Consider the following 20,084-nt stretch of genomic DNA (forward strand, 5'->3'; position numbering starts at 1 on the left):
GGCTAAACTGCCTTTTAGCTGAGAGTCTGTGAACTAACATTCATAGCAGAGTTCTAAACTGAAATTACATTAAAATGCATCTCTAACCAAAAGAGTATATATACATTGTTTATTAATAATATTTATTGTCCATGGGACTTAACAAATGGTGACGGAAAAGTTTCCAACTTTTTTTTCTTTTAAATAAGACTGTGGGAAATTTCTACCTGGAGTGGCTTGAAATCCCTTCAGGTCATAAAGAGTTAAGGAATCTCCCAATTTCCCTAAATGCTGAGGATATCCTAGTGAACTCTTGCCGAGAAAAAGGAATAATTCTTTCTTTTGTCCCTATCGCAGATTATTTGTTTATTGCCTGCGTTTTGTATTAAGGATGTGAAAGAACTAAAAATATCTGCTGAAATGAATTTGTTAATGTGACAACCCCAGGGAAAAGCTTCCGCAATTGAGGGTGAGGGAAGAATTCAATGACAATGTGGTGGAGAGCATATACCAATTCCTGGTATGACAGCCAGGTTCGCTGGCTTTAGCCCCATCTCTGACATCCTTGGCTTCTTACTTTGGGCAGGTCATCCCCCCTCACAGGCTTTTGGTCTCTTTGGATGTCAATGCTTTCTCTTGCAAGTCTGATATCCCATGAGGCCATGAGGAGTGTGAAGATTAGCTGGAGAAGCTGCCTGCATCTCTGAGTGCAGGGCCCAGAGCAGGAGAAGAATGTGATAATAGGTATGAAAGCCCTTGGAGAAAAAGCAAAGTGCTAAAGGGCACACGCTCTCCAAGGCTCGATGGCACATTCTAGAAACACGGGCAGCTAACTTTCTCTTGAGAGCTCAGGACTCACCCAGAAACACCCCATCACTGAGCTGACAGGAAGCAGAGGAGACTAATGCTTTTCTGGTTGGGGACCATGGCTGGGACAGAGGGAAGAAAGGAGTGGAGTCAGCTTCATGAGCGAGTGAAATGGCAATGAACCCTGCAGGCTGATCCTCTCCAGGCTGCCGTTGCCAAGGAGGATGATCCACTTGGTCAAACCTGGGCCAAGCTGTGGCTCAGACACACAGGCAAAAATAGAAAGGGGGTGGTAGAAGAAATGTGTTTACTTTTGTGATTTTTCCTTTACGTGCCTCTTAACACTATTATAATCTCTCCACAAACAGGCAGTAACGGCTCACAGTCCTCGCCTTCATTGATAAACCCTCCAAAACAATTCATGTCTCACAGGCAGTATGTGGGCAGCTGGAGAATCAGCTTGGCAGGCAGCGTGATGGAGTAGAAAGAGCATTGGCCCGGGGTCTGTCACTAACTGAGTGAACCGTGAGAAATTCCTCTCTGACGCTCTGCACAATGAAGTGGTTACATTAGGCAGAATCTAAAAATCTGTTTAGATTTTTGAAGTTTCTAACTGTAGTTCTCAGCCAGGGGTAATTTCATTCCTCAAGGGAAGGGTACTTGGCAATGACTGGAGACATTTTTGGTTGTCACAACTCAGGGGATGCACTGGCATCTAGTGGGTAGAGACCAGGGATGCTGCTGAACATCTGACAATGTGTAGGACAGCCCTTCACAATGGAGAATTATCTGGTTAAAAATGTTAATAGTGCGAGGTTGAGAAATTTCGATTTGTACAGAAGTGACTAGAGTCACAGGGAGAGGGGAAAAAAGGGACAGCAGTTCAGAGGAGGAGGGGTCAAACCCTGTTTCTAGGTCATGAGGTATTCACCAGTTAAGTGTTTCCCAGCTTTTCTCCCTATAACCCACGACCTTTTCATTTCCCTTGGAATTACCGGGCTATGTTTGAGTAGCTTTTTCACAAGAACTTTCTTATCCTTAAAATGCCAAGCCCTGATGCAGTACAAAGACCTCTACTGTAAGACACGGCAAAGATAAAAATATAAGCAGCTACAAAACAAGTAGAACTGGAAGGTGGGCGGTGGGGGCACATGAAGGGACACAACAGATGCCCTTAACTCTGTTTCCATGAGTCAGTGTTTCTGATGTTACAACACAAGAATAATACCCGTAGGAAGAGCAAGATGAGCTGTGCTCAGGGCGGGCAGAACTGATGTGGGGGCACCAGCGTCAGGAGAGATACAGGTTTACAACAGCAGATTCAAAGGCAAATGAACAGGTTAAGCAATCAGTGCGTGTCATTCCACATTAAGTCACTGGGAAGTTATTGCAAATAGTTACCTGCGGTTTTCAGTGGGGGAGGCAGCCACACTCCAGTCAAGGGGTTTTGGAGAAACAGGTGCAATTAAGTCATGGTCAAACAATTTATTTACTGTAAACTTTAGACTTTGCTCAGGAAAACAACCAAAGCTGCCCCTCAAATCCCTGCCTACAACACCCCGTTTGAGCAAATAAGAGGGGCGGGGAGAGTCCATGTTCACAGCAAAAGGTCCGAGAGACTCGAGTTTGTCCAGTCCAAGGGTGCAGGAAGGAAAGTCTCCTTCAGATACAAATTACCAGCAGCAATATATTACCCCTAATACTTGATCAATGAGGTAGATATGCGGGAAAAGTCATTAAAACATAGCAGCCCCAGGTCCTCTGAGACTGAAGCCCTTCAGACATAAACTTACGCGTTCCATGCAAAGAGGAACTGAACTGTACAAGAAACAGTCACTCAAATACGTTTTCTCTTTTTTACAACTTAAAAAAATAAAAAGGCAGAAGGATATCCTTCCTCCTGCACATCTCTATACAAGTTTATTCTAAATTTATTACACTCAAGTTAAATAGTCTGTTTAGTGTTTTGTTGGGTGGGGGGAGAAGGGGTCTTAAAAATTAGAAAAAGCGCATTACAGCAGTGAGTCATTTGTACTACAGTTCCTCCCTTGCGAATCAGTGTTATCATTGGGCACAGTACCTTGCCGGTTCACAAAGTCTTCCGTGCCTGGGAGATCCTCACACAGCAGTTCATTGTCTTTCTCCTCCCCCAGGTGATATCCACTCTGTTCCCCTGGGTAGTCAGTTCTGCCATTGCTGTTGCTGGAGTAGCCATCCCCAGAGGCCTTCAAGGAAGACTTGCGCTGGCACAGGAGTTCCTGGAAGGCAATCCTGAAATCTGGGCTCCGGCAGTAGATAAGGGGATTGAAAGCAGAGTTGACATAGCCCACCCAGTTTAGAAGGATGTAAACTTCCTTAGGGATGAGGTTATCCTGGATCACGTGCACAATGTTGACAATGAAGAAGGGCAGCCAGCACAGGGTGAAAGTGCCCATGATAATGCCTAAAGTCTTGAGGGCTTTGTGTTCCTTCAAGCAGAACTTGGAGGCCCTGCGTTGTCCAGGCCCGCTCCGCCCATCCTGCTCCATTTGGCTGATGTTCTGGGTATGGAAGCGGCCCTCAGATTTGTCGATCTTCTGGAGCTGCCTTTTGGCTACCTGGAAGACCTTGGAGTAGACGAAGACCATGACCACCAGGGGCAAGTAGAAGGACACAATGGAGGAGGCAATGGCATAGGCTTGGTTCGTGAAGAAGTCACAGCAGGTCTCCTTGGCATAGCAGTTGATGGCTTCCTGGTGGGTGGCCCGGTACCAGTGCATCTGAATGGGCAAGAAGGAGGTAAGGCCGGACACGACCCACACCATCAAAACGACCACCCGCGCCTTATTCTTGGTCAGCAGGCACTGATACTTGAAGGGTGATGTGATGGCAAGGTAGCGATCCACGGCGATCACGCACAGGGTCTCAATGCTGGCTGTGACGCACAACACGTCAATGGAAGTCCAAAACTCACACCAGAAGTTGCCAAAAGCCCACATTTTCATGAGGATGTGGCAGGCCCCAAAGGGCACCACCGCCAGGCCCATGAGCAGGTCAGCACAGGCCAGGGAGGTGATGAAGTAGTTGGTGACCGTCTGCAGACGCTCGAACTTGGCGATGGCTGTGATGACCAGCACGTTTCCAAACACGATGGCCAGGACGATAAGCGACATGACGATGCCCATGCCTACCACCCACGCCTCGTCCCGTTCCTGTGTGACGTCTTGGTCCGGTGCGTGGCTTCCGTTGGGCGCCAGCAAAAAGACGCTGCGGTTCCCGGGCTGCCCCATGGCGCGCAAGCTGGCAGGTGAGCGCACGGGCGGCCAGCGCACCAGCCGCCCCTCAGCGAGCGGACCTCCGGCGGGGCGCTGCGGGCAGCAAGCGGGCACCTGGAAGCCTCATTCAGCGGCCGTGTGGTGGATGTGGTGGGGGCGCGTGGTGTTCTCAGCTCCGGGGGTGCTCTGGGCTCGCGGTGCCAGTCAGTCCCAGCCTGCGCTCTGGAGAAACAGCCTCGGAGTGCGCGCTGCCCGTTATGGGCACAGGGCTTTAGGGGAACTGCCCTCCCCGTGACGTGCTGGAACTTTTGACCAATAGCGTGTGCGGGAAGCCCCGAAGGGGCGAGGCCCTCCGCCCCTTCCCTCCTCTCTCCCGCCCCCTCCTGGGGGTGGCCCGGGCGGGGCACCCCCCCCCCCCGCCCCCCACGGCCCCGCCGCTCTCGGCGGGCGGGCGAGCCGGCCACCGCTCCCTCCCGGCTCCCTTGGCTGGCGCCGAGGGCTGAAGCTGGGGCTGGCGTGCTTACCAGCCAACCCAGGAGGTGCTGGTTCTTCCGTGGCTGCTACCTGTCTGCGCGGGGCGCCTGTGCGGCCTGAGATCTCGGAGCAGAGGGCGGTAGGCAGGCCTTCCTTCCCGTTCGGAGATAGATGAGAGCGCCCACCGAGACACGCACCGGACAGGCAGTGTACCCCGACAGTCATGCACAGACTTACACGGAACTAGAGCCACAGACATTCATACATCCGTCCAGCGCACCGACAAGTGCGCGCGCAGGCACAGAAGCCGACCGGCACAAAGTCACCCCTGTCCCAACACAGAGATACGGCCGGGGGCAAACCAGGAGCACCCAGAAGCACAAAGACATGGGCACACACACAAAAAGAAGTATGTAAACAACATGCAGACACCCACTTGGAGGCAAGCAGTGCTCCACAGCTAAGGACTTCCCATCCAGGTACTCCAAACTCCTCAACCCTGCATCCCGGACATCCACTCCCTCTTCCCCAACACGGGGGCACGCGGCATATTCCCTTTCAAACATTTGGCAAGACCACAGGAGGTGACTTCAACAGCAGCCGATTTCCTCAGCACGCTTGCCGTCAAGTACTTTTGGTGCCCTCCTTGGGAATTTGCAGGCATTGAGACATAATTTTACACTTGGGATTTCATTCGGAGCTGGGGTATACACGTATGTGCATGGGGACGGAAAGTTGTATGCTTTAATTTTTAATTCTAGGGAGTGTGGCATCACTCCATTATCTGTTAAAATGAAAATGCGTTGAAAATGAGATTATTTTCCTTTCAAGTTCAACTTCCTCAGTAATCCCTTTGCAACTAGAAAAATCATCTGCTGGGTAGTTGGTTGATCTGTTGGGCTGAGCCATATGAAATGGTCACTGTTCTGTTGTGTCTGACTTTAAAAAAATGGCAATTTCATATGGCTCAGATTATTAAGAACGTGTTAACATTAAGAATGTTTTGAAACCACAGAAAGCAAAAGATAATTTCTCTTAAAAAAAGAGTCAGACCAAATCTTCAAACTAGGGTTTTTGCCATGAAATACTATCCTTCGCATCTGGCATATGCCTTTACTGTTAAAAGGAAAATATTTTTCAGGATTTGATTTCACATGTATCAGTTGTGCTTTTGAAAAATGGAAAGTATCTCACGCAGTGTAACCAAACATTTTCTAGATTACGTAATAACATAACTATGGCTAACATTTATGGAACATTCTGCTATCCGCTTTTCATGCATTATTCCATCTAATCCTTCCCACAGTCCCATGGTGTGTGTTGTTGCGGGGGTGGGAGGGTGTAACTATTTTTAGCTTAATTCACAAATGGGTCTCAAAGAAGAAAATAGTTTGCCCATGGGCACAGGGCCAGGCAGTGCCAGAAGCAGGAGTTGAACCCAGTTCTGTTTGACTCTAAAATCCATCTTTTAATTCTTTCAATGTACTGTATCACCGCATGCAGAAAGGAATGGAGGATGGGGAAGAAGGATCACAACTGGAATTGGAATATCAGCTTCCAAATCCCCATCTTAGAAGTTTCTAGCTCACATTCCTTAGACAAATTAAAAATGTGGACTCTAATTTCCTCCATGTCTAAATGGGGAATAAAGTCACTTCTATTGATCTGAGTGAGAATCCAATGATATAATGACAAACATAATCGTGTTTTGCACGTATAAATGCCACACAAATATAGGTTATAAATAAAATTTATATAAATTAGTAGTCTAGAATATGTTGTTAGTGTTCTCTAATAGAACACTAAGATACTTTAGGACCAAAGTAACTTGGGCATTTACACTAGAAGTATAACTCAGAAACAAAATTTAACCTACATGCCCTTTTTAACTTCCTTCACTAGCAGAAATTGTTATTGCATGAAAGATGCCTTAAAAAGCAAGTAGTTTCCATAAAAGCCACGTGTATTAATTAAGAATGTATTATGTTCACATAGTTTGCAAAATATACCCATCCCATATTTGTGTTTTCCAAAATTGGCTCTGGTGTGATGCATTTTAGGAAGAGGCAGTGTGCATTATGCAATATTTCTTTAAATATATATCTACCCCAAACTGTGGAACTGAGCCATTTAAAGCCTCCTTCCTCTTTGTGAAGCTATGGAATAAATAAGCATATTGTTTAAACTTCTCATAACAAAAAAGGAACAAAGAAAGCCCTTTTAGGACAAACACTAATTGATCATTTAGATATACACATAAGTCACTTAAAAATTTAACTTTGATTATTTTGGTAAGCACCTTTAAAAAAACCCACAGACATTAAATCTAGAAGGGAGGTCTGCTCATGTCAACAAAGTTCCGGACCATTGTCTCATCAGCCTTGCCAAACGGACAATACCTCTCCCTCAATCTCTTCCCCTTTCTTTTTCCTGCATCACCGCGGCTGGTAGGAATTTCAAAATGTCTTCACGCCAAGAGTCTTTTTCCTGACCTCCCTTTTAGAATTATAGGATTAAAGAGAGTTAGAATGGGAAAGAGTTTAGTAGATCATTTACTTTATTCCCCCCAGTCCTCCATTTTGCAAATGAGGAAAATGTCCAGTCAAAGGTGGCAGGGAAGATTGGGAGTCCAGGTCTGTTCCTGGCCTCACACGTTTTCACTGCCCAACATTGTGGCGTCATTTCCCAGTGGAAGAATGTGACCAGCACTGCTTATTGAGCTTGTGGTCTTAGAGAGCTCATGCTTTAGTTGAACTGGAAAGTTCTTAATAGATTAAATGCACTTTTATCTGATATAAGAAAAAGCAGGCTCTTTTATGGTGACTGATAGTGTCTAATTACATGTATTTTGTCAATCCCTTAAGACACTGATTTGTCATTTCCTGCCTGCCAAACAGGAAAAAAAACCCACATTTTGATTTACCAAACAAATGTTTGAATAGGAGTAAGGCTGTGTGAGCCAGGGAACGCTCTCACATGAATATCTGGACGCTCTAGGAAAATCTTATCCTGGTCTTGGCTTGGACAAGATTCCTTCCATCTTTTAAAACATTTTTTTGTTGCTGTTGAGGTGTAATTGACAAATAACATTATATCGGTTTCAAGTGTACAACGTAATGATTCAGTATTTGTATTCACTGAGAAGTGATCACCTCAATAAGTCTAGTTAACATCTGTCACCATGCATCATAGTTAACTTTTAGGATTTATTCTCTTGGCAACTTTCAGGTATGCTCTACAATATTATTGACTACAGTCACAGTGCTGTACATTACATCCCCGTGACTTATTTATTTTATAATTGGAAGTTTGTACCTCTTGACCCTCTTCACCTGTTTCACCCTCTCCCCATCACCACTCCCCTCTGGCAAATACCATTTTGTTCTCTGTATCTATGATTTTTGTTGTGTTTTCTTTTGTTTGTTCATTTGTATTGTTTTGTAGATTTCACATGTAAGTGAAATCATACGGCATTTGTTCTTTCTTTGTCTGACTCATTTCACTTAGCATAATTCCCTTAAGGTTCATCCATGTTGTTGCCAATGGCAAGATTTCATTCTTTTTTTATGGTAGAGTGGTAGTCCATTTATATGTGTGTGTATATATATATAGATAGATAGATAGATAGATTCTATCATATATCATATCATTTCATATCTCCCTTATCCACTTATCTATCAGTGTACACTTAGGTTGCTTTCTTATCTTGGCTATAGTAAATAATGCTGCAGTGAACATGGGGGTGCATATATCTTTTTGAATTAGTGTTTTTGTTTTCTTCAGATAGATACCCAGAAGTGGAATAGCTGGATCATACAGTAGTTCTATTTTTAATGTTTTGAGCAACTGAACCCCCATACTGTTTTCCATAGTGCACATTTCCTCCAGCAGTGCACAAGGGGTTCCCTTTTCTCCACATCCTTACCAAAACTTGTTATCTCTTATCCTTTTGATAATAGCTGTTCTAACAGATGTAAGGTGATACCTCATTGTGGTTTTGATTTGCATTTCCCTGATGACTAGTGATGTTGAGCATCTTTTCATGTGTCTGTTGGCCACCTGCATGCCTTCTTTGGAAAAATATCTACTCAGATTCTCTGCGTATTTTTTTTAATTGAATTATTTGTTTACTATTGGGTTTTATGAGTTCTTTATATATGTTGGTTAGTAACCACTTATCAGATATATGATGTGAAAATATTTTCTCCCATTCAGTAGGTTGTCTTTTCATTTTGTTGATTGTTTCCTTTGCTGTGCAGAAGATTTTTAGTTTGATGTAGTCCCACTTGTTTGTTTTTGATTTTGTTGCCTCTGCTTTGGATTCAGATCCAAAAATTTTTTGCCAAGATCAGTGTCAAGTAGCCTACCACCTATGTCTTCTTCTAGGAGGTTTATACAAAGTGGATACAGAGGGCATGTACCTCAACCTAATCAAGGCCATATATGACAGGCTCACAGCAAACGTCATACTCCATGGTGAAAAGCTGAAAGTTTTTCCTCTAAGATTAGGAACAGGACAACAAGGATGTTCACTCTCCCCACTTTTATTCAACATAGTATTGGAAGTCTTTGCCAGAGCAATTAGGCAAGAAAAAGAAATAAAAGGTATCCAAATCAGAAATGAAGAAGTAAAGCTGTTACTATTTGTGGATGACATTGATTTTATATAGAAAACCTTAAAGATGCCACCCCAAAACTGTTAGAATAATTGAATTCAGTAAAGTGGCAGGGTATAAAATAATATACAAAAATCGATTGTGGGACTTCCTTGGTGGCGCAGTGGATAAGATTCTGTGCTCCCAATGGCCCAGGTTTGATCCCTGGTCCGGGAACTGGATTCCACAGTTAGATGCTGCAACTAAGAGTTTGCATGCCACAACTAAGGAGCATGTATGCCGCAATTAAGACCCAGTGCAACCAAACAAATAAATAAATAAATATTAAATAAAATCGAGGGCTTCCCTGGTGGCGCAGTGGTTGAGAGTCTGCCTGCCGATGCAGGGGACATGGGTTTGTGCCCCGGTCTGGGAAGATCCCACATGCCGCGGAGTGGCTGGGCCCGTGAGCCGTGGCTGCTGAACCTGCGCGTCCGGAGCCTGTGCTCTGCAATGGGAGAGGCCACACAGTGAGAGGCCCACGTACCACAAAAAAAAAAAAAAAAATCGATTGCATTTCTATATACTTAACAGCAAACTATCAGAAAGAGAAATTAAGAAAACAATCCCATTTACAACTGTCAAAAAGAATAAGATACCTAGGAATAAATTTAACCAAGGAGGTGAAAGATCTGTACACTGAAAATGATGTCATTGATGAAAGAAATTCAAGAAGACACAAAGAGAATAATATTCTGTGCTCATGGAGTGGAAGAATTCATATTGTTAAAATATCCATATTACCCAAAGCAATCTACAGATTCAGTGCAATCCTTATCAAAATTGCAATGGCATTTTTCACAGAAATAGAAAAAGCAATCCTAAAAATTGGAACCACAAAGGCCCCAAATAGCCAAAGTAGTCTTGAGAAAGAAGAATAGATCTGGAGTCATCAAGCTCCCTGATTTCAAGCTATATTACAAAGCTATTGTAATCAAAGGAGACACAAAGATTAATGGGACAGGATAGAGGACTGAGAAATAAACCTGTACATATATGGTTAATTAAGTTACAACAAAGGAGGCAAGAGTATACAGTGGGGGAAAGAACAGCATTTTCAATGAATATTGTTGGGAAAATTGGACAGCCACATGCAAAAGAATGAAACTGGACCACCGTCGTAACACCATACGCAAGAATTAACTCAAAATGGAGTAAAGACGTGAATGTTTCCTAGAAGAAAACATAGGCGGTAAGCTACTTGACATCAACCATGAAGAGTCCTTCCATCTTTACAATCCTCTAAGCAGAGAAACATCTATAGATTTTTTTCTAAATGATGGTCTCAAATGTTTGTCTTTAGTATTATCTCTGTACAGTATCATCTCATTAAGCTTACATTAAATGAGACTAAATGCATGCAAAGCTTAGCATGCTGCCTTGGAAAAGAGATAGCCATTACTGAAATCTTATTTTTGAATCAAAATGTGTATATACAATACATGTCTTAATCAGATCATGTTGTGAAAAGACACTTTGAACATAATGAGTAATTCATTTTTAATTTGAATTTCTGTGAAAATGAATTTAAAAAGGGATAAAACTTGGTTCCTTAGAAAGAAGAATGATCCTAAAAATGACCATCATCACTGAGTTATATAGCTGGATGGGATGTTAGTGGTTTTTGAATGAAGCATCTCACAGCCTAGTCAGCTCCTTCCACAGTGCAACCACCAAAACTCTTTGACAGCCATCTCTAATGAAAGCAAGCTCACCAGTTCCTTTCATCAGTGTGTATTTCTTCAACTATCCAGATGTTGAACTGAAATCCATCTTCTGATAGCTTCTACCCATGGATCTTAAGTCAGCCCCCTTGAGGCCACTCAAACAAGTCTCCTCTGTCTTCCCCAAGATTGTCCTTGAGATTTTGGTAGAATCCCTTAAGAGTTCTCCTGAGTCTTCGACTCTTCAGGTTAAATATTTCTGTTCCCTTGGGTCTAGAGTCTTCTTTACCATGATGGCAGGTCTCTTACTAGTCACACTTGGGTTTGTCAATGTGTAAACTTAACATCAGTACCTAGAATGATCCAAGAACAAGTCATCAAACAATCAGTTTACAATTACCTTGGCAACCATAAAGTAAGCAAGAGCAACCAGCAAAGTTTTCAGAGCAATACCAGATGAATTTAATTTCCTGCTATGCTAGCATTTTATGAGAGACACGCTAATAAATTCTCTGTGTCTCAGGGGGACTGAACAAAGAAAGATGGCATTAAATTAAAGCAGGAGGAACTTCAGATGGTCATATGAAGGACTCTTTGGCCTGAGGACAATTAATCTTCAAAAGGGGCTAAACTCTAGCAGCTTTCCGTGGTTGGGGTTTTGCAAGAGGATTAAACCCTACAGAAAAATATTTGAGTGGTCATTCTTCCCAATTCTCCCAAGGATGGTACAAAACTATTACCCTACTAAGAACATATAATAAAATAGATGCCTTAGGGAATAGGGCTTAATTTCTCTTACTGAATCTGAGTAGAACTGCTTGGAGTCTCCTTTAGCTGTGGGAATGAACAGTGTGTGACGGTAAATACAAGTCATCATCAATCTGATGCAGAGGAGAGAGCATGAATTGGGGATAAGGAGACCTAGGTTCTGGTCCCAGAACAGCTATAATGTTATCCATAACCTTAAAGAAGTCACCTTCTTTCTTAGAGTCTCGGTCTTCGTCCATAGTTGGCATCTAAGAGCCTTCCTTTTCTAAACTGAGCAAGCCTGTAGTGGGAAGGAAGCACATTGAGGGCCATTGAGGAGCTGAGTTCCTGCTCTGAAGAGCTACTGAAGAGTTGGCAAGCAAAAACTGTCAGTATCCCACAGAACAACTTGGTTATGTTTGTTTGGTTTCTTTTTGGCATACTTCACCATTGTGATTCCTGCTATTCTGAGTAGCAGGTGTACTATTATTTACTGAATACTTCTTTTTGACACTGACTTCTAAAACTCAAATACATTTATTTATCTATTTATATTTTTAAAATCAATTTTTGTTTTGTTTTTTAAATTTTATTTATTTATTTTTGGTTGCATTGGGTCTTCGTTGCTGTGCACAGACTTTCTCTAGTTGCAGCGAGCGGGGCTACTCTTCATTGTGGTGCATGGGCTTCTCGTGGTGGCTTCTCGTTGTGGAACATGGGCTCTAGGCATGTGGGCTTCAATAGTTGTAGCACGCGGGCTCAGTAGTTGTGGCTCATGGGCTCTAGAGCGCAGGCTCAGTAGTCATGGTGCAAGGGCTTAGTTGCTCCACGGCATGTGGGATATTCCCTGACCAGGGCTTGAACCCGTGTCCCCTGCATTGGCAGGCAGATTCTTAACCATTGTGCCACCAGGGAAGCCCTCAAATGCATTTATTTTTAAAGAAAATTTTGTATTACTGCCATTACCGCAGGAGAAGGTAACCATGAAAACGAAACAATGTTAATAAATTCTAGCTAGATTTTGTTGCCTGCCAAAGTTCTGAGCCTGGGGTCTGCTCTCATTTTATTGAAAAGGAAGATTAGGAAGTGCCAGGGAGATATTAACGGTATTCTAGTAATAAATGGGACTTTCTCCATCTATTTTAAAAGATCGAAATAAAATTGAAAAGCATAAAAATAACTTCAAAGTAGTACACTGTTATTCAATGTAGTGTTACTGAAGTGTTTAAAATAATCTCTTATTACATCTAAAGGTATCTCAGCCCCAGGCTCGGGCTAATGGAACACACTGCTGTGAAGGAAAGAGCCTCGGCTTTGGAGCCAAATGGATCTGGGTTCCAACCCTGATAATGCCCTTAACCAACTGAGCGCTGCAGGTAATATACTTGAGACCTCTGGGCCTCAGAATGTTTGTATGTAAAATGAGGATAAAATCTCTTGGATGACTGTTAAGGAAATAGAAAGAATGTATAAAAAACTGGGTTTGGAAAGGGAGGGAGAAAAACCAAGAGATGAGGCAACAGAAGAAATCAGTCTAAGTTGGATTGGCTGGGGGTTGAGGAGATGAGTCAAAGGAGTGGGGGCCGTTGCCCAGCAGGTGTGAGGAGAGCAGTGGCCTAAGTGTCTGAAGCACAGGAAGGAGTGATGAATTCCGATATAGCCACATCAAGTTGGAGGTTTTGGTTGGACATCAAAATGGAAGTTAAAATATCATAACGTTTAGAAGATAAACAGATTTGGGGTGATGTGTCTGTTGGTGGTTGCCATTACAGTGGAAGCATTCCCTGAATAGCAGTACTCTCAGAGGACACTTCTGATGGTTAAATGAAATAATGCATTTAAGTTACTTAACACAGTGTTTCCAAAAGAAAGTGTTTATCGTTGTCATCATCATCACTGTCATCATTATCGTCATCTTAGACTTTCTAGCACGGCTTCAATTTCACAACACTATATTTGTTTCTCTGAGGGCAGTCCTTTAAGTGAATTAATAAATTTATCCAACATGGAAAAAAAATCCTTTGTATATATCAAACTACTAACAGTGATAACCTTTGGGATGGATTGTTGGAAGAAGTCTTAGGTTGGATTTTCTAGCAGCAGCTGCTGAGATGAGGGTTTGTGAGCCAGTAATTGTTGAAGGAACAGCTCCCAAGAAAAACCCGTCAGAGAGTGGGAGAAGCAAAGCCAGTGGTGGTTTCAGACAAAAACCCGGGCATGACCTGATTGATCCTTTGAACGGGTGTTCTAGAGCGTCTCTGGAGCCAACTGCTTGGTTTGAAGCCCTGCTTCCTCCAGTTCTTAGCCGTCAAACCCTGAGCAAGTTACTTAATTTCCCTGTGTCTTGACTTCCTCATCTGTAAATTGGGGCTATTGATAATAATATCTCACAACCTCTTGGGGGTGTTCAGAGGAACAAATGAGTTAATATCTGCAAAATGGTTAGAACTGGCCTGACACATAGTAAATGCTGAATTAATTACTGATATTAAACCTAGAGAAGCCATGGAAAGGTCTGCTGGCCATGGAACTGAGGAAACCTCTCACGGGGAAGAGATTGTACATGCAGCCTCTTGGGCTGAAGAGCCCCTAAGCGCTAACTGCCCAGCGCTGGAGCCCAAGAAAAGGAACTGCAGTTGCGGGCCCTGTAGGAAAGTAGGGATGAAACAATTGTAGGGATCAAGAAGTGTCTGCTTGAAGAAAAGAAGCAGAGCTGACAGGGAAACAGTGGGAGAAGGTAAAGCCAACTGTGGCTGGGGAAGATGGGCAAAGGAGGAGAAATGCCTTCCAGGTGCTTGGAAGGGAGCAGGGCTGGCCTCCCTCCAAAGTGGTGCCTTTTGCTCATGCCACAGAGGGAAAGATCTCACTGGCTCAAGGTGAGAAGGTACAGATGCCCCGCTGAGTCTAATCACTGCGGGGTGGTGAAACATGTGCTGGCCTGGAGGAGGAGAGTCCATCCTGGCCCTCACCTCTGTTGTGCAACTGCCCCTCACTGGGCCTCAGTTTCCTCAACTGTAAAATGGGAAAGTTGAATCACATGATCCCTTCATAGTTCGTTGGTGGTTGTTACGGGGTCTGAAAGACAACAGGCATAGGTTTTATTTATTATGTGCATATTCTACATACCAGGAGCTATGTGTAGCACCTTACCTGCAGTCTCTCATCTTTTATCTCATCTCATACAGCACTACGAGGTGGCACAGTTATTCCCATTTCACAGATGAGAAAACTGAGGTTTAAAGAAATTAAGCAGCCAGCCGCAGGTTACACCATAGGTAAAAGGAAGAGGAGAAGGGCTTTAGACCCAGCTCTGTTGGATCAAAAGCCTGCCTCTGAACCACTTAGTCAGGATTCAGACTCAATGAAAGTACTGCGTGTTAAGGCTGCTGAGGTGGAAGCGCCCCAGTTGTCAGGGTCTCGGAGCTAGGTTTCACCACACTGCTGGAGACTGGAGTAGTGGCAGCACTGTCCAGTCACCAGGTCACCAGTGGGGAGAGAGGTTGGAATTCGTTGGCCATGAGCCTCTGGGCTTCATCCAGCCTCCTTCCTCTACTCATAGTAGCTCCCTATTCCACCTCCTTTCCTTCTCCCCTCATCTCCTGCATGGTCCCCATCCCCAGCGCACACGTACACACACACACACACACACACACACACACACACACACACACACTCACACTCACACTCACACTCACACTCACACACACTCATGTTTTGTCAGCTTCCTCCAGGAAGACTTGCTAACTATGAAACCAGGTTAGATGCCTCTGGTATGTGCTGTTGTGTCACACCAAGCAGTAGCACTTGCCCTATGTTAGTATTATTCCTCATTTTGCTTTCTAGTACTAATTTATTCATCTTTGTATCCCTAACACCCCAACTCAGGGTCCAGAATACAGAGGGCAGATACTATACGTATATGTGTGCGTGTATACACACACACACAAACACACACACACACACACATTTACTTAGATATCCTTAAAGTATGCGGCTGAGGAATGTAAAGAAATGAACAAGGCAGGGCTCTTGGCGTTGAAGAAACTCACAGGCTAGTAGTGGAGGTTAGTACATAAACTTCAGTTCCATATAATGAAGTAAATACTGTGAGCTGGGAACTTGATTTTATGCACAAAAGAGGACTGATTCAGTAACCAATTTCCCCACATAAATTCTGGGGAGGAGGCATGGGGAAGACTTCCAAAAGAGAAGGGAGTATTGGATAATAAAGAGTCTTTAGCCAAGAGACTAACAGGATTTTAAAAAAGAAAATAAATTGGCACAGCTGTTTCGAGAGTAATTTGGTAGAATTTATTAAAATGTAAAATGTATATATCCTTTCACCTAGCAATTCTCTTGCTGGAAATTTGTTTCTTTTTTTTTTTTTTTTTGCGGTACGCGGGCCTCTCACTGTTGTGGCCTCTCCCATTGCGGAACACAGGCTCCGGACGCGCAGGCTCAGAGGCCATGGCTCATGGGCCCAGCTGCTCCGCAGCATGTGGCATCTTCCCAGACCGGGGCATGAACCTGTGTCCCCTGCATTGGCAGGTGGACTCTCAACCACTGCGCCACCAGGAAAGCCCTGGAAATTTGTTTCTTAAATGTCAGATGTTTATGTAAAGATACTGTTTCACTTGTGATTAAAACAAAACTAATTGTTCAAAAAGGGGAAATGGTTCAGTAAATTAGAAGAAATATATATTGTGACGTGTAGTTATTAAAAAGAATGAAGTAGACCAAAGCTTGCAGACTCAGGAAGTTGTCCACGCTTTATCACTAAGGTATGAGAGCAAATTATATGCCAGATTGTATGAAATGGTTTCATTTTTGTCATGTTCAAAACATACATATGAGAGTTTTGGGGGGCACCTTAGTTACTACTTCTGGGTCCTGCTGAAAGCTCTGGGGGGACACAGTTAGCTGCCTCCCAAAGATTTACTGTAACACAGTGAAGTTAAGAAGGAAAATTATGATATGACAGGATGTGTGATAAAGGCTGTAAAAGAGGTATAAAAGAGGCCTGCATTCAACAGAGGGCTGGTCTTGTTAGTTATGTGGGCGAAGACAAAGAGAAATTATAAAAAGTTTCATTGACTTGGTGGCCATTGAGCTTGGGTTGAGGATGGATGTGATTTGGGTAGTCAGGGAACAGAAAGAGAATACCACAGAGGAGATATGATGTGAACAGATGTGGAAGTGGGAAACCTTGAATTATGTTTGAGTAACAGTAACTATTGCAGGAGAGCTATAACACCTGATACATGAGGAGAATAACAGTAAGATGTGAGTCACAGTATGCTGGGATAAGCAGTTGAGGTTTAAGAGAAATTACAGAAGGAGGCAGGCCATGTAAAGCTAAAATCTGGAAAAAAAAATTGGTGGTAGGATAAATGAGGCTATTTCACAGAAATGTGCCCAGCAGCCATGTGCCAAAGGAGCAGATGAGGAAAGAAACCAATTTGGCAAGGGGCGTGATATGGCACTGCTCCTGTGGGCCTTGCTGGGTGACAGGTCTTTGTTTCCACATTTGTAAAGCAGAGTGTTACTGCACTCCTACCTGCCCTCAGACTGGTGGTGAGATCAAGTGCACTATGTGCGTGCAATTGTAGGGCTGGATGCCGGCAAAGGGCTGATTTCCTATAGAGGATTGTGATTAATGCTGCGAGAAAATACAGGACAGACCTCACAAGCAGGGAACTCAGGTTGACACAGGGAGAGGGATGTGTGACAGGCTGTGGGAGCATATGGCGTGGTCATCTGGGCACTGAGGGAGGAAAGGAGGGAGTAGATTGCCATACAAAATCCAGAAACAACAGCAAAAATTTTTTTCTCTACCACACTGGCAAAATCGAATGCTTTACAAAAACTCAGGGTTGGAACCAGACTAGGATAGACACTGTTATTGTCTCATTGAAATTTAAAGTGCACATATTCTCTGACTCAGCAATTGTACTGCTAGGAATCTAGGAATTTCTCTTGGAGATATATGCACACGGATATGCAAAGGATATATACAAAGGATATTCTTTGCAGTGTTGTTTAGCATAATTTAAAAGCTCCCAAACTGGAAATAACCTAAATGTTTGTAAAAGGAAAATGGCTAAATAAATTTATGTATTGACAGTCAGTGCATTATTATGTAAACATAGATGTTTGTAGCAGCTGTATTCATATTTGCCAAACTTGGAAGCAACCAAGATGTCCTTCAGTAGGTGAACAGACAAATAAACTGTGGTACATTTGGACAAAGGAATATTATTCCGCAGTAAAAAGAAATGAGCTATTAATCCATGAAAAGACATGGAGGAAACATAATGCATATTACTAAGTGAAAGAAGCCAGTCTGAAAAGGCTGCATACTGTATGACTCCAACTCTATGACATTCTGGAAAAGGCAAAATTGTGGAGACAGTAAAAAGATCAGTGGTTGCCAGGGGTTAAGGATGAGGGAAGGATGAATAAGCACAGCACAGGATTTTTAGGGCAGTGGAACTACTCCATATGATACTACAGTGGTGGATACATGTCATTCTACATTTGTCAAAATCCTTAGAATGTACATCAAGAGTGAACTCTGAACTATGGAATTTGGGTGATGATGATTTATCAGTGTAGGTTCATCAACTGTTAAAAAATGTAGCACTTTGGTGGGGGAGGCTATGCACGTGTGGGGCAGGGGGCATATGAGAAATCTCTGCTTTCCTCTCAATTTTGCTATGAACCTAAAACTGCTCTAAAAAAATAAAATGTCTTATCAAAAAAAAAAAAGAAGTAGCTCTGTACCAGCTGATATGAAGCAATATCCAAAATATATCATAAAGTAAAAAAGCTAACTGTACAACAGTGTAACCTGTCCCCATTTGTGTAAACAAAGCATCGTATGTGGCATCTTTCTAACAACATACACATCAATAAGGAGATGTGTAAATTGATTAAACAAATTAGTGTAACCATACAGTGGAATGTGGAATTTTATGCTGCAGTTCAAAAGAATGGGATAGTACATGTGATAGATAAAGCTCTCTAAGATATTAAGTGAAAAGGGTTGAAGCAAAACAGTATGTGTATCACCTTTTTGTATAACATATGTTTCTATTTTCACAAACATATTTTGGAAAGACACTCAGAAATAATTAACAGTGTTTGATATATAGGGGACCAGGGACTGGGAGATGGGGCTGGTGCGGAAGGCAGGACAGTATACTTTTACTTTTACTTTTTACTCATCTGCTCTGCTTGAATTTTCACTCTGAGTACTATTAAAAAGCATAGTTTAGGGCTTCCCTGGTGGTGCAGTGGTTGAGAGTCCGCCTGCCGATGCAGGGGACACGGCTTCGTGCCCCGGTCTGGGATAGATCCCACATGCCGCGGAGCGGCTAGGCCCGTGAGCCATGGCCGCTAAGCCTGCGCGTCCGGAACCTATGCTCCGCAACGGGAGAGGCCACAACAGTGAGAGGCCCGAGTACCGCAAAAAAAAAAAAAAAAAAGAAAAAATAGCATAGTTTAATTTAAAAAAAAAAAGTAATGCACACAGAATTCTAGAAAATACTGTCATGGCCACAAGAGTCTTTTCCTTTGACTACTCCTTTTTGGTGAAGAAATTGAGGTGCAATTTAAACAAAAGTTAGTGAATTCTCTGTAATTATGGAGAGTGAGGGTGGGTTTGGGGAGGGGAGGGGAGTGCGGTAGATAACAGCAAAGAAATCAAAGTAGAAATTATTAGAATTTTTCAGTAACTTCTTTGGAGGGAGAAGAGGAAGGATGTGAGAAGAAACCAGGAGATGAAAATAAAGATGGCAAAAACTTGAGCAAATGCGGAAGCTATAAGAGAGAAGACAGAGCTTGTTAAAGCAGTTTCTGGGGCCTGTTTTCTATTTAGAGTGTACATGAGTGTGTATCTCTGCTGATGCGGCCCTTTTTGACAGTCCAGTGGATTAACAGGGCTGTGAATCATTCCACCTTGGAATTGGAGTGCTCTTGAGGATTGCCTAGCTCAGAAGGGTCCCCACTTCAGCAGAAGGCCCTCAGAGGCAGCCACAGACACAGGGAGGTGGGTGGAGGTCCTGGGTTCCCACTCCAACCAGAGCTGCTCCCCTTGTAGTTGCCTTTTTATATCCTGCCTCTGCATACAATTAGATTTGTGCAAATCTTCCATCGCTAAAAAGATACCCATTAAAAAGATATTCCAACCCTCTCACAGTAGGAATGGGGAAACTGAGATCCATAATGAGGAAGAAAGTTGAGAAATGTCGCAAAGATAGTTGGAGGGATGTGTCAGAAGCCAGGGCTTCTGACTCTCAATCTTTCTTATGGCTTTTTATTCTTATGTTTTAGTTGAGACTGAACAGAAGAGGATCAGGCCTGCAGGCAAGCTTAAATTTCAGTGGCTTAAGTTGTAAAGGAATGTTCCTAGGGAAAAAATACTAGACTCACAAAGACCAAAAAGGAGGAAAAACAAATCAGATTGACAGAATGACAGAGGAGAGTAGACAAAGGAGGAAAGT

At 43.2% G+C, this 20,084-nt stretch overlaps 1 protein-coding gene and 1 long non-coding RNA gene across 2 annotated transcripts in view; one reads left to right on the forward strand and one right to left on the reverse strand.

Annotated features, from left to right (window-relative positions):
- Positions 1–2,256: 2,256 nt before the first annotated feature.
- ADRB2 (adrenoceptor beta 2) lies at positions 2,257–4,298 on the reverse strand. The gene has a single exon (XM_027081664.1). It carries the CDS (start codon positions 4,053–4,055, stop codon positions 2,799–2,801), a length of 1,257 nt encoding a protein of 418 aa, XP_026937465.1. The 5' UTR covers positions 4,056–4,298; the 3' UTR covers positions 2,257–2,798.
- An 8,238-nt stretch (positions 4,299–12,536) lies between these two features.
- Positions 12,537–20,084, forward strand: part of LOC113606885 (uncharacterized) — a 66,302-nt gene continuing 58,754 nt past the window's right edge. The window contains exon 1 of the long non-coding RNA XR_003427750.1: positions 12,537–12,956. This is a non-coding gene — a long non-coding RNA (uncharacterized LOC113606885). The remainder of the gene's footprint in view (positions 12,957–20,084) is intronic.

This window comes from Aethalodelphis obliquidens, unplaced genomic scaffold (genome assembly GCF_003676395.1).
Source record: "Aethalodelphis obliquidens isolate GAN/ISIS:26980383/991018 unplaced genomic scaffold, ASM367639v1 scaffold45, whole genome shotgun sequence".
Taxonomy (NCBI): domain Eukaryota; kingdom Metazoa; phylum Chordata; class Mammalia; order Artiodactyla; family Delphinidae; genus Aethalodelphis; species Aethalodelphis obliquidens.

Coding starts and splice junctions, on each gene's coding strand:
- ADRB2 (XM_027081664.1), bottom strand. CDS start 4,055: ATGGGGCAGCCCGGGAACCGCAGCGTCTTTTTGCTGGCGCCCAACGGA.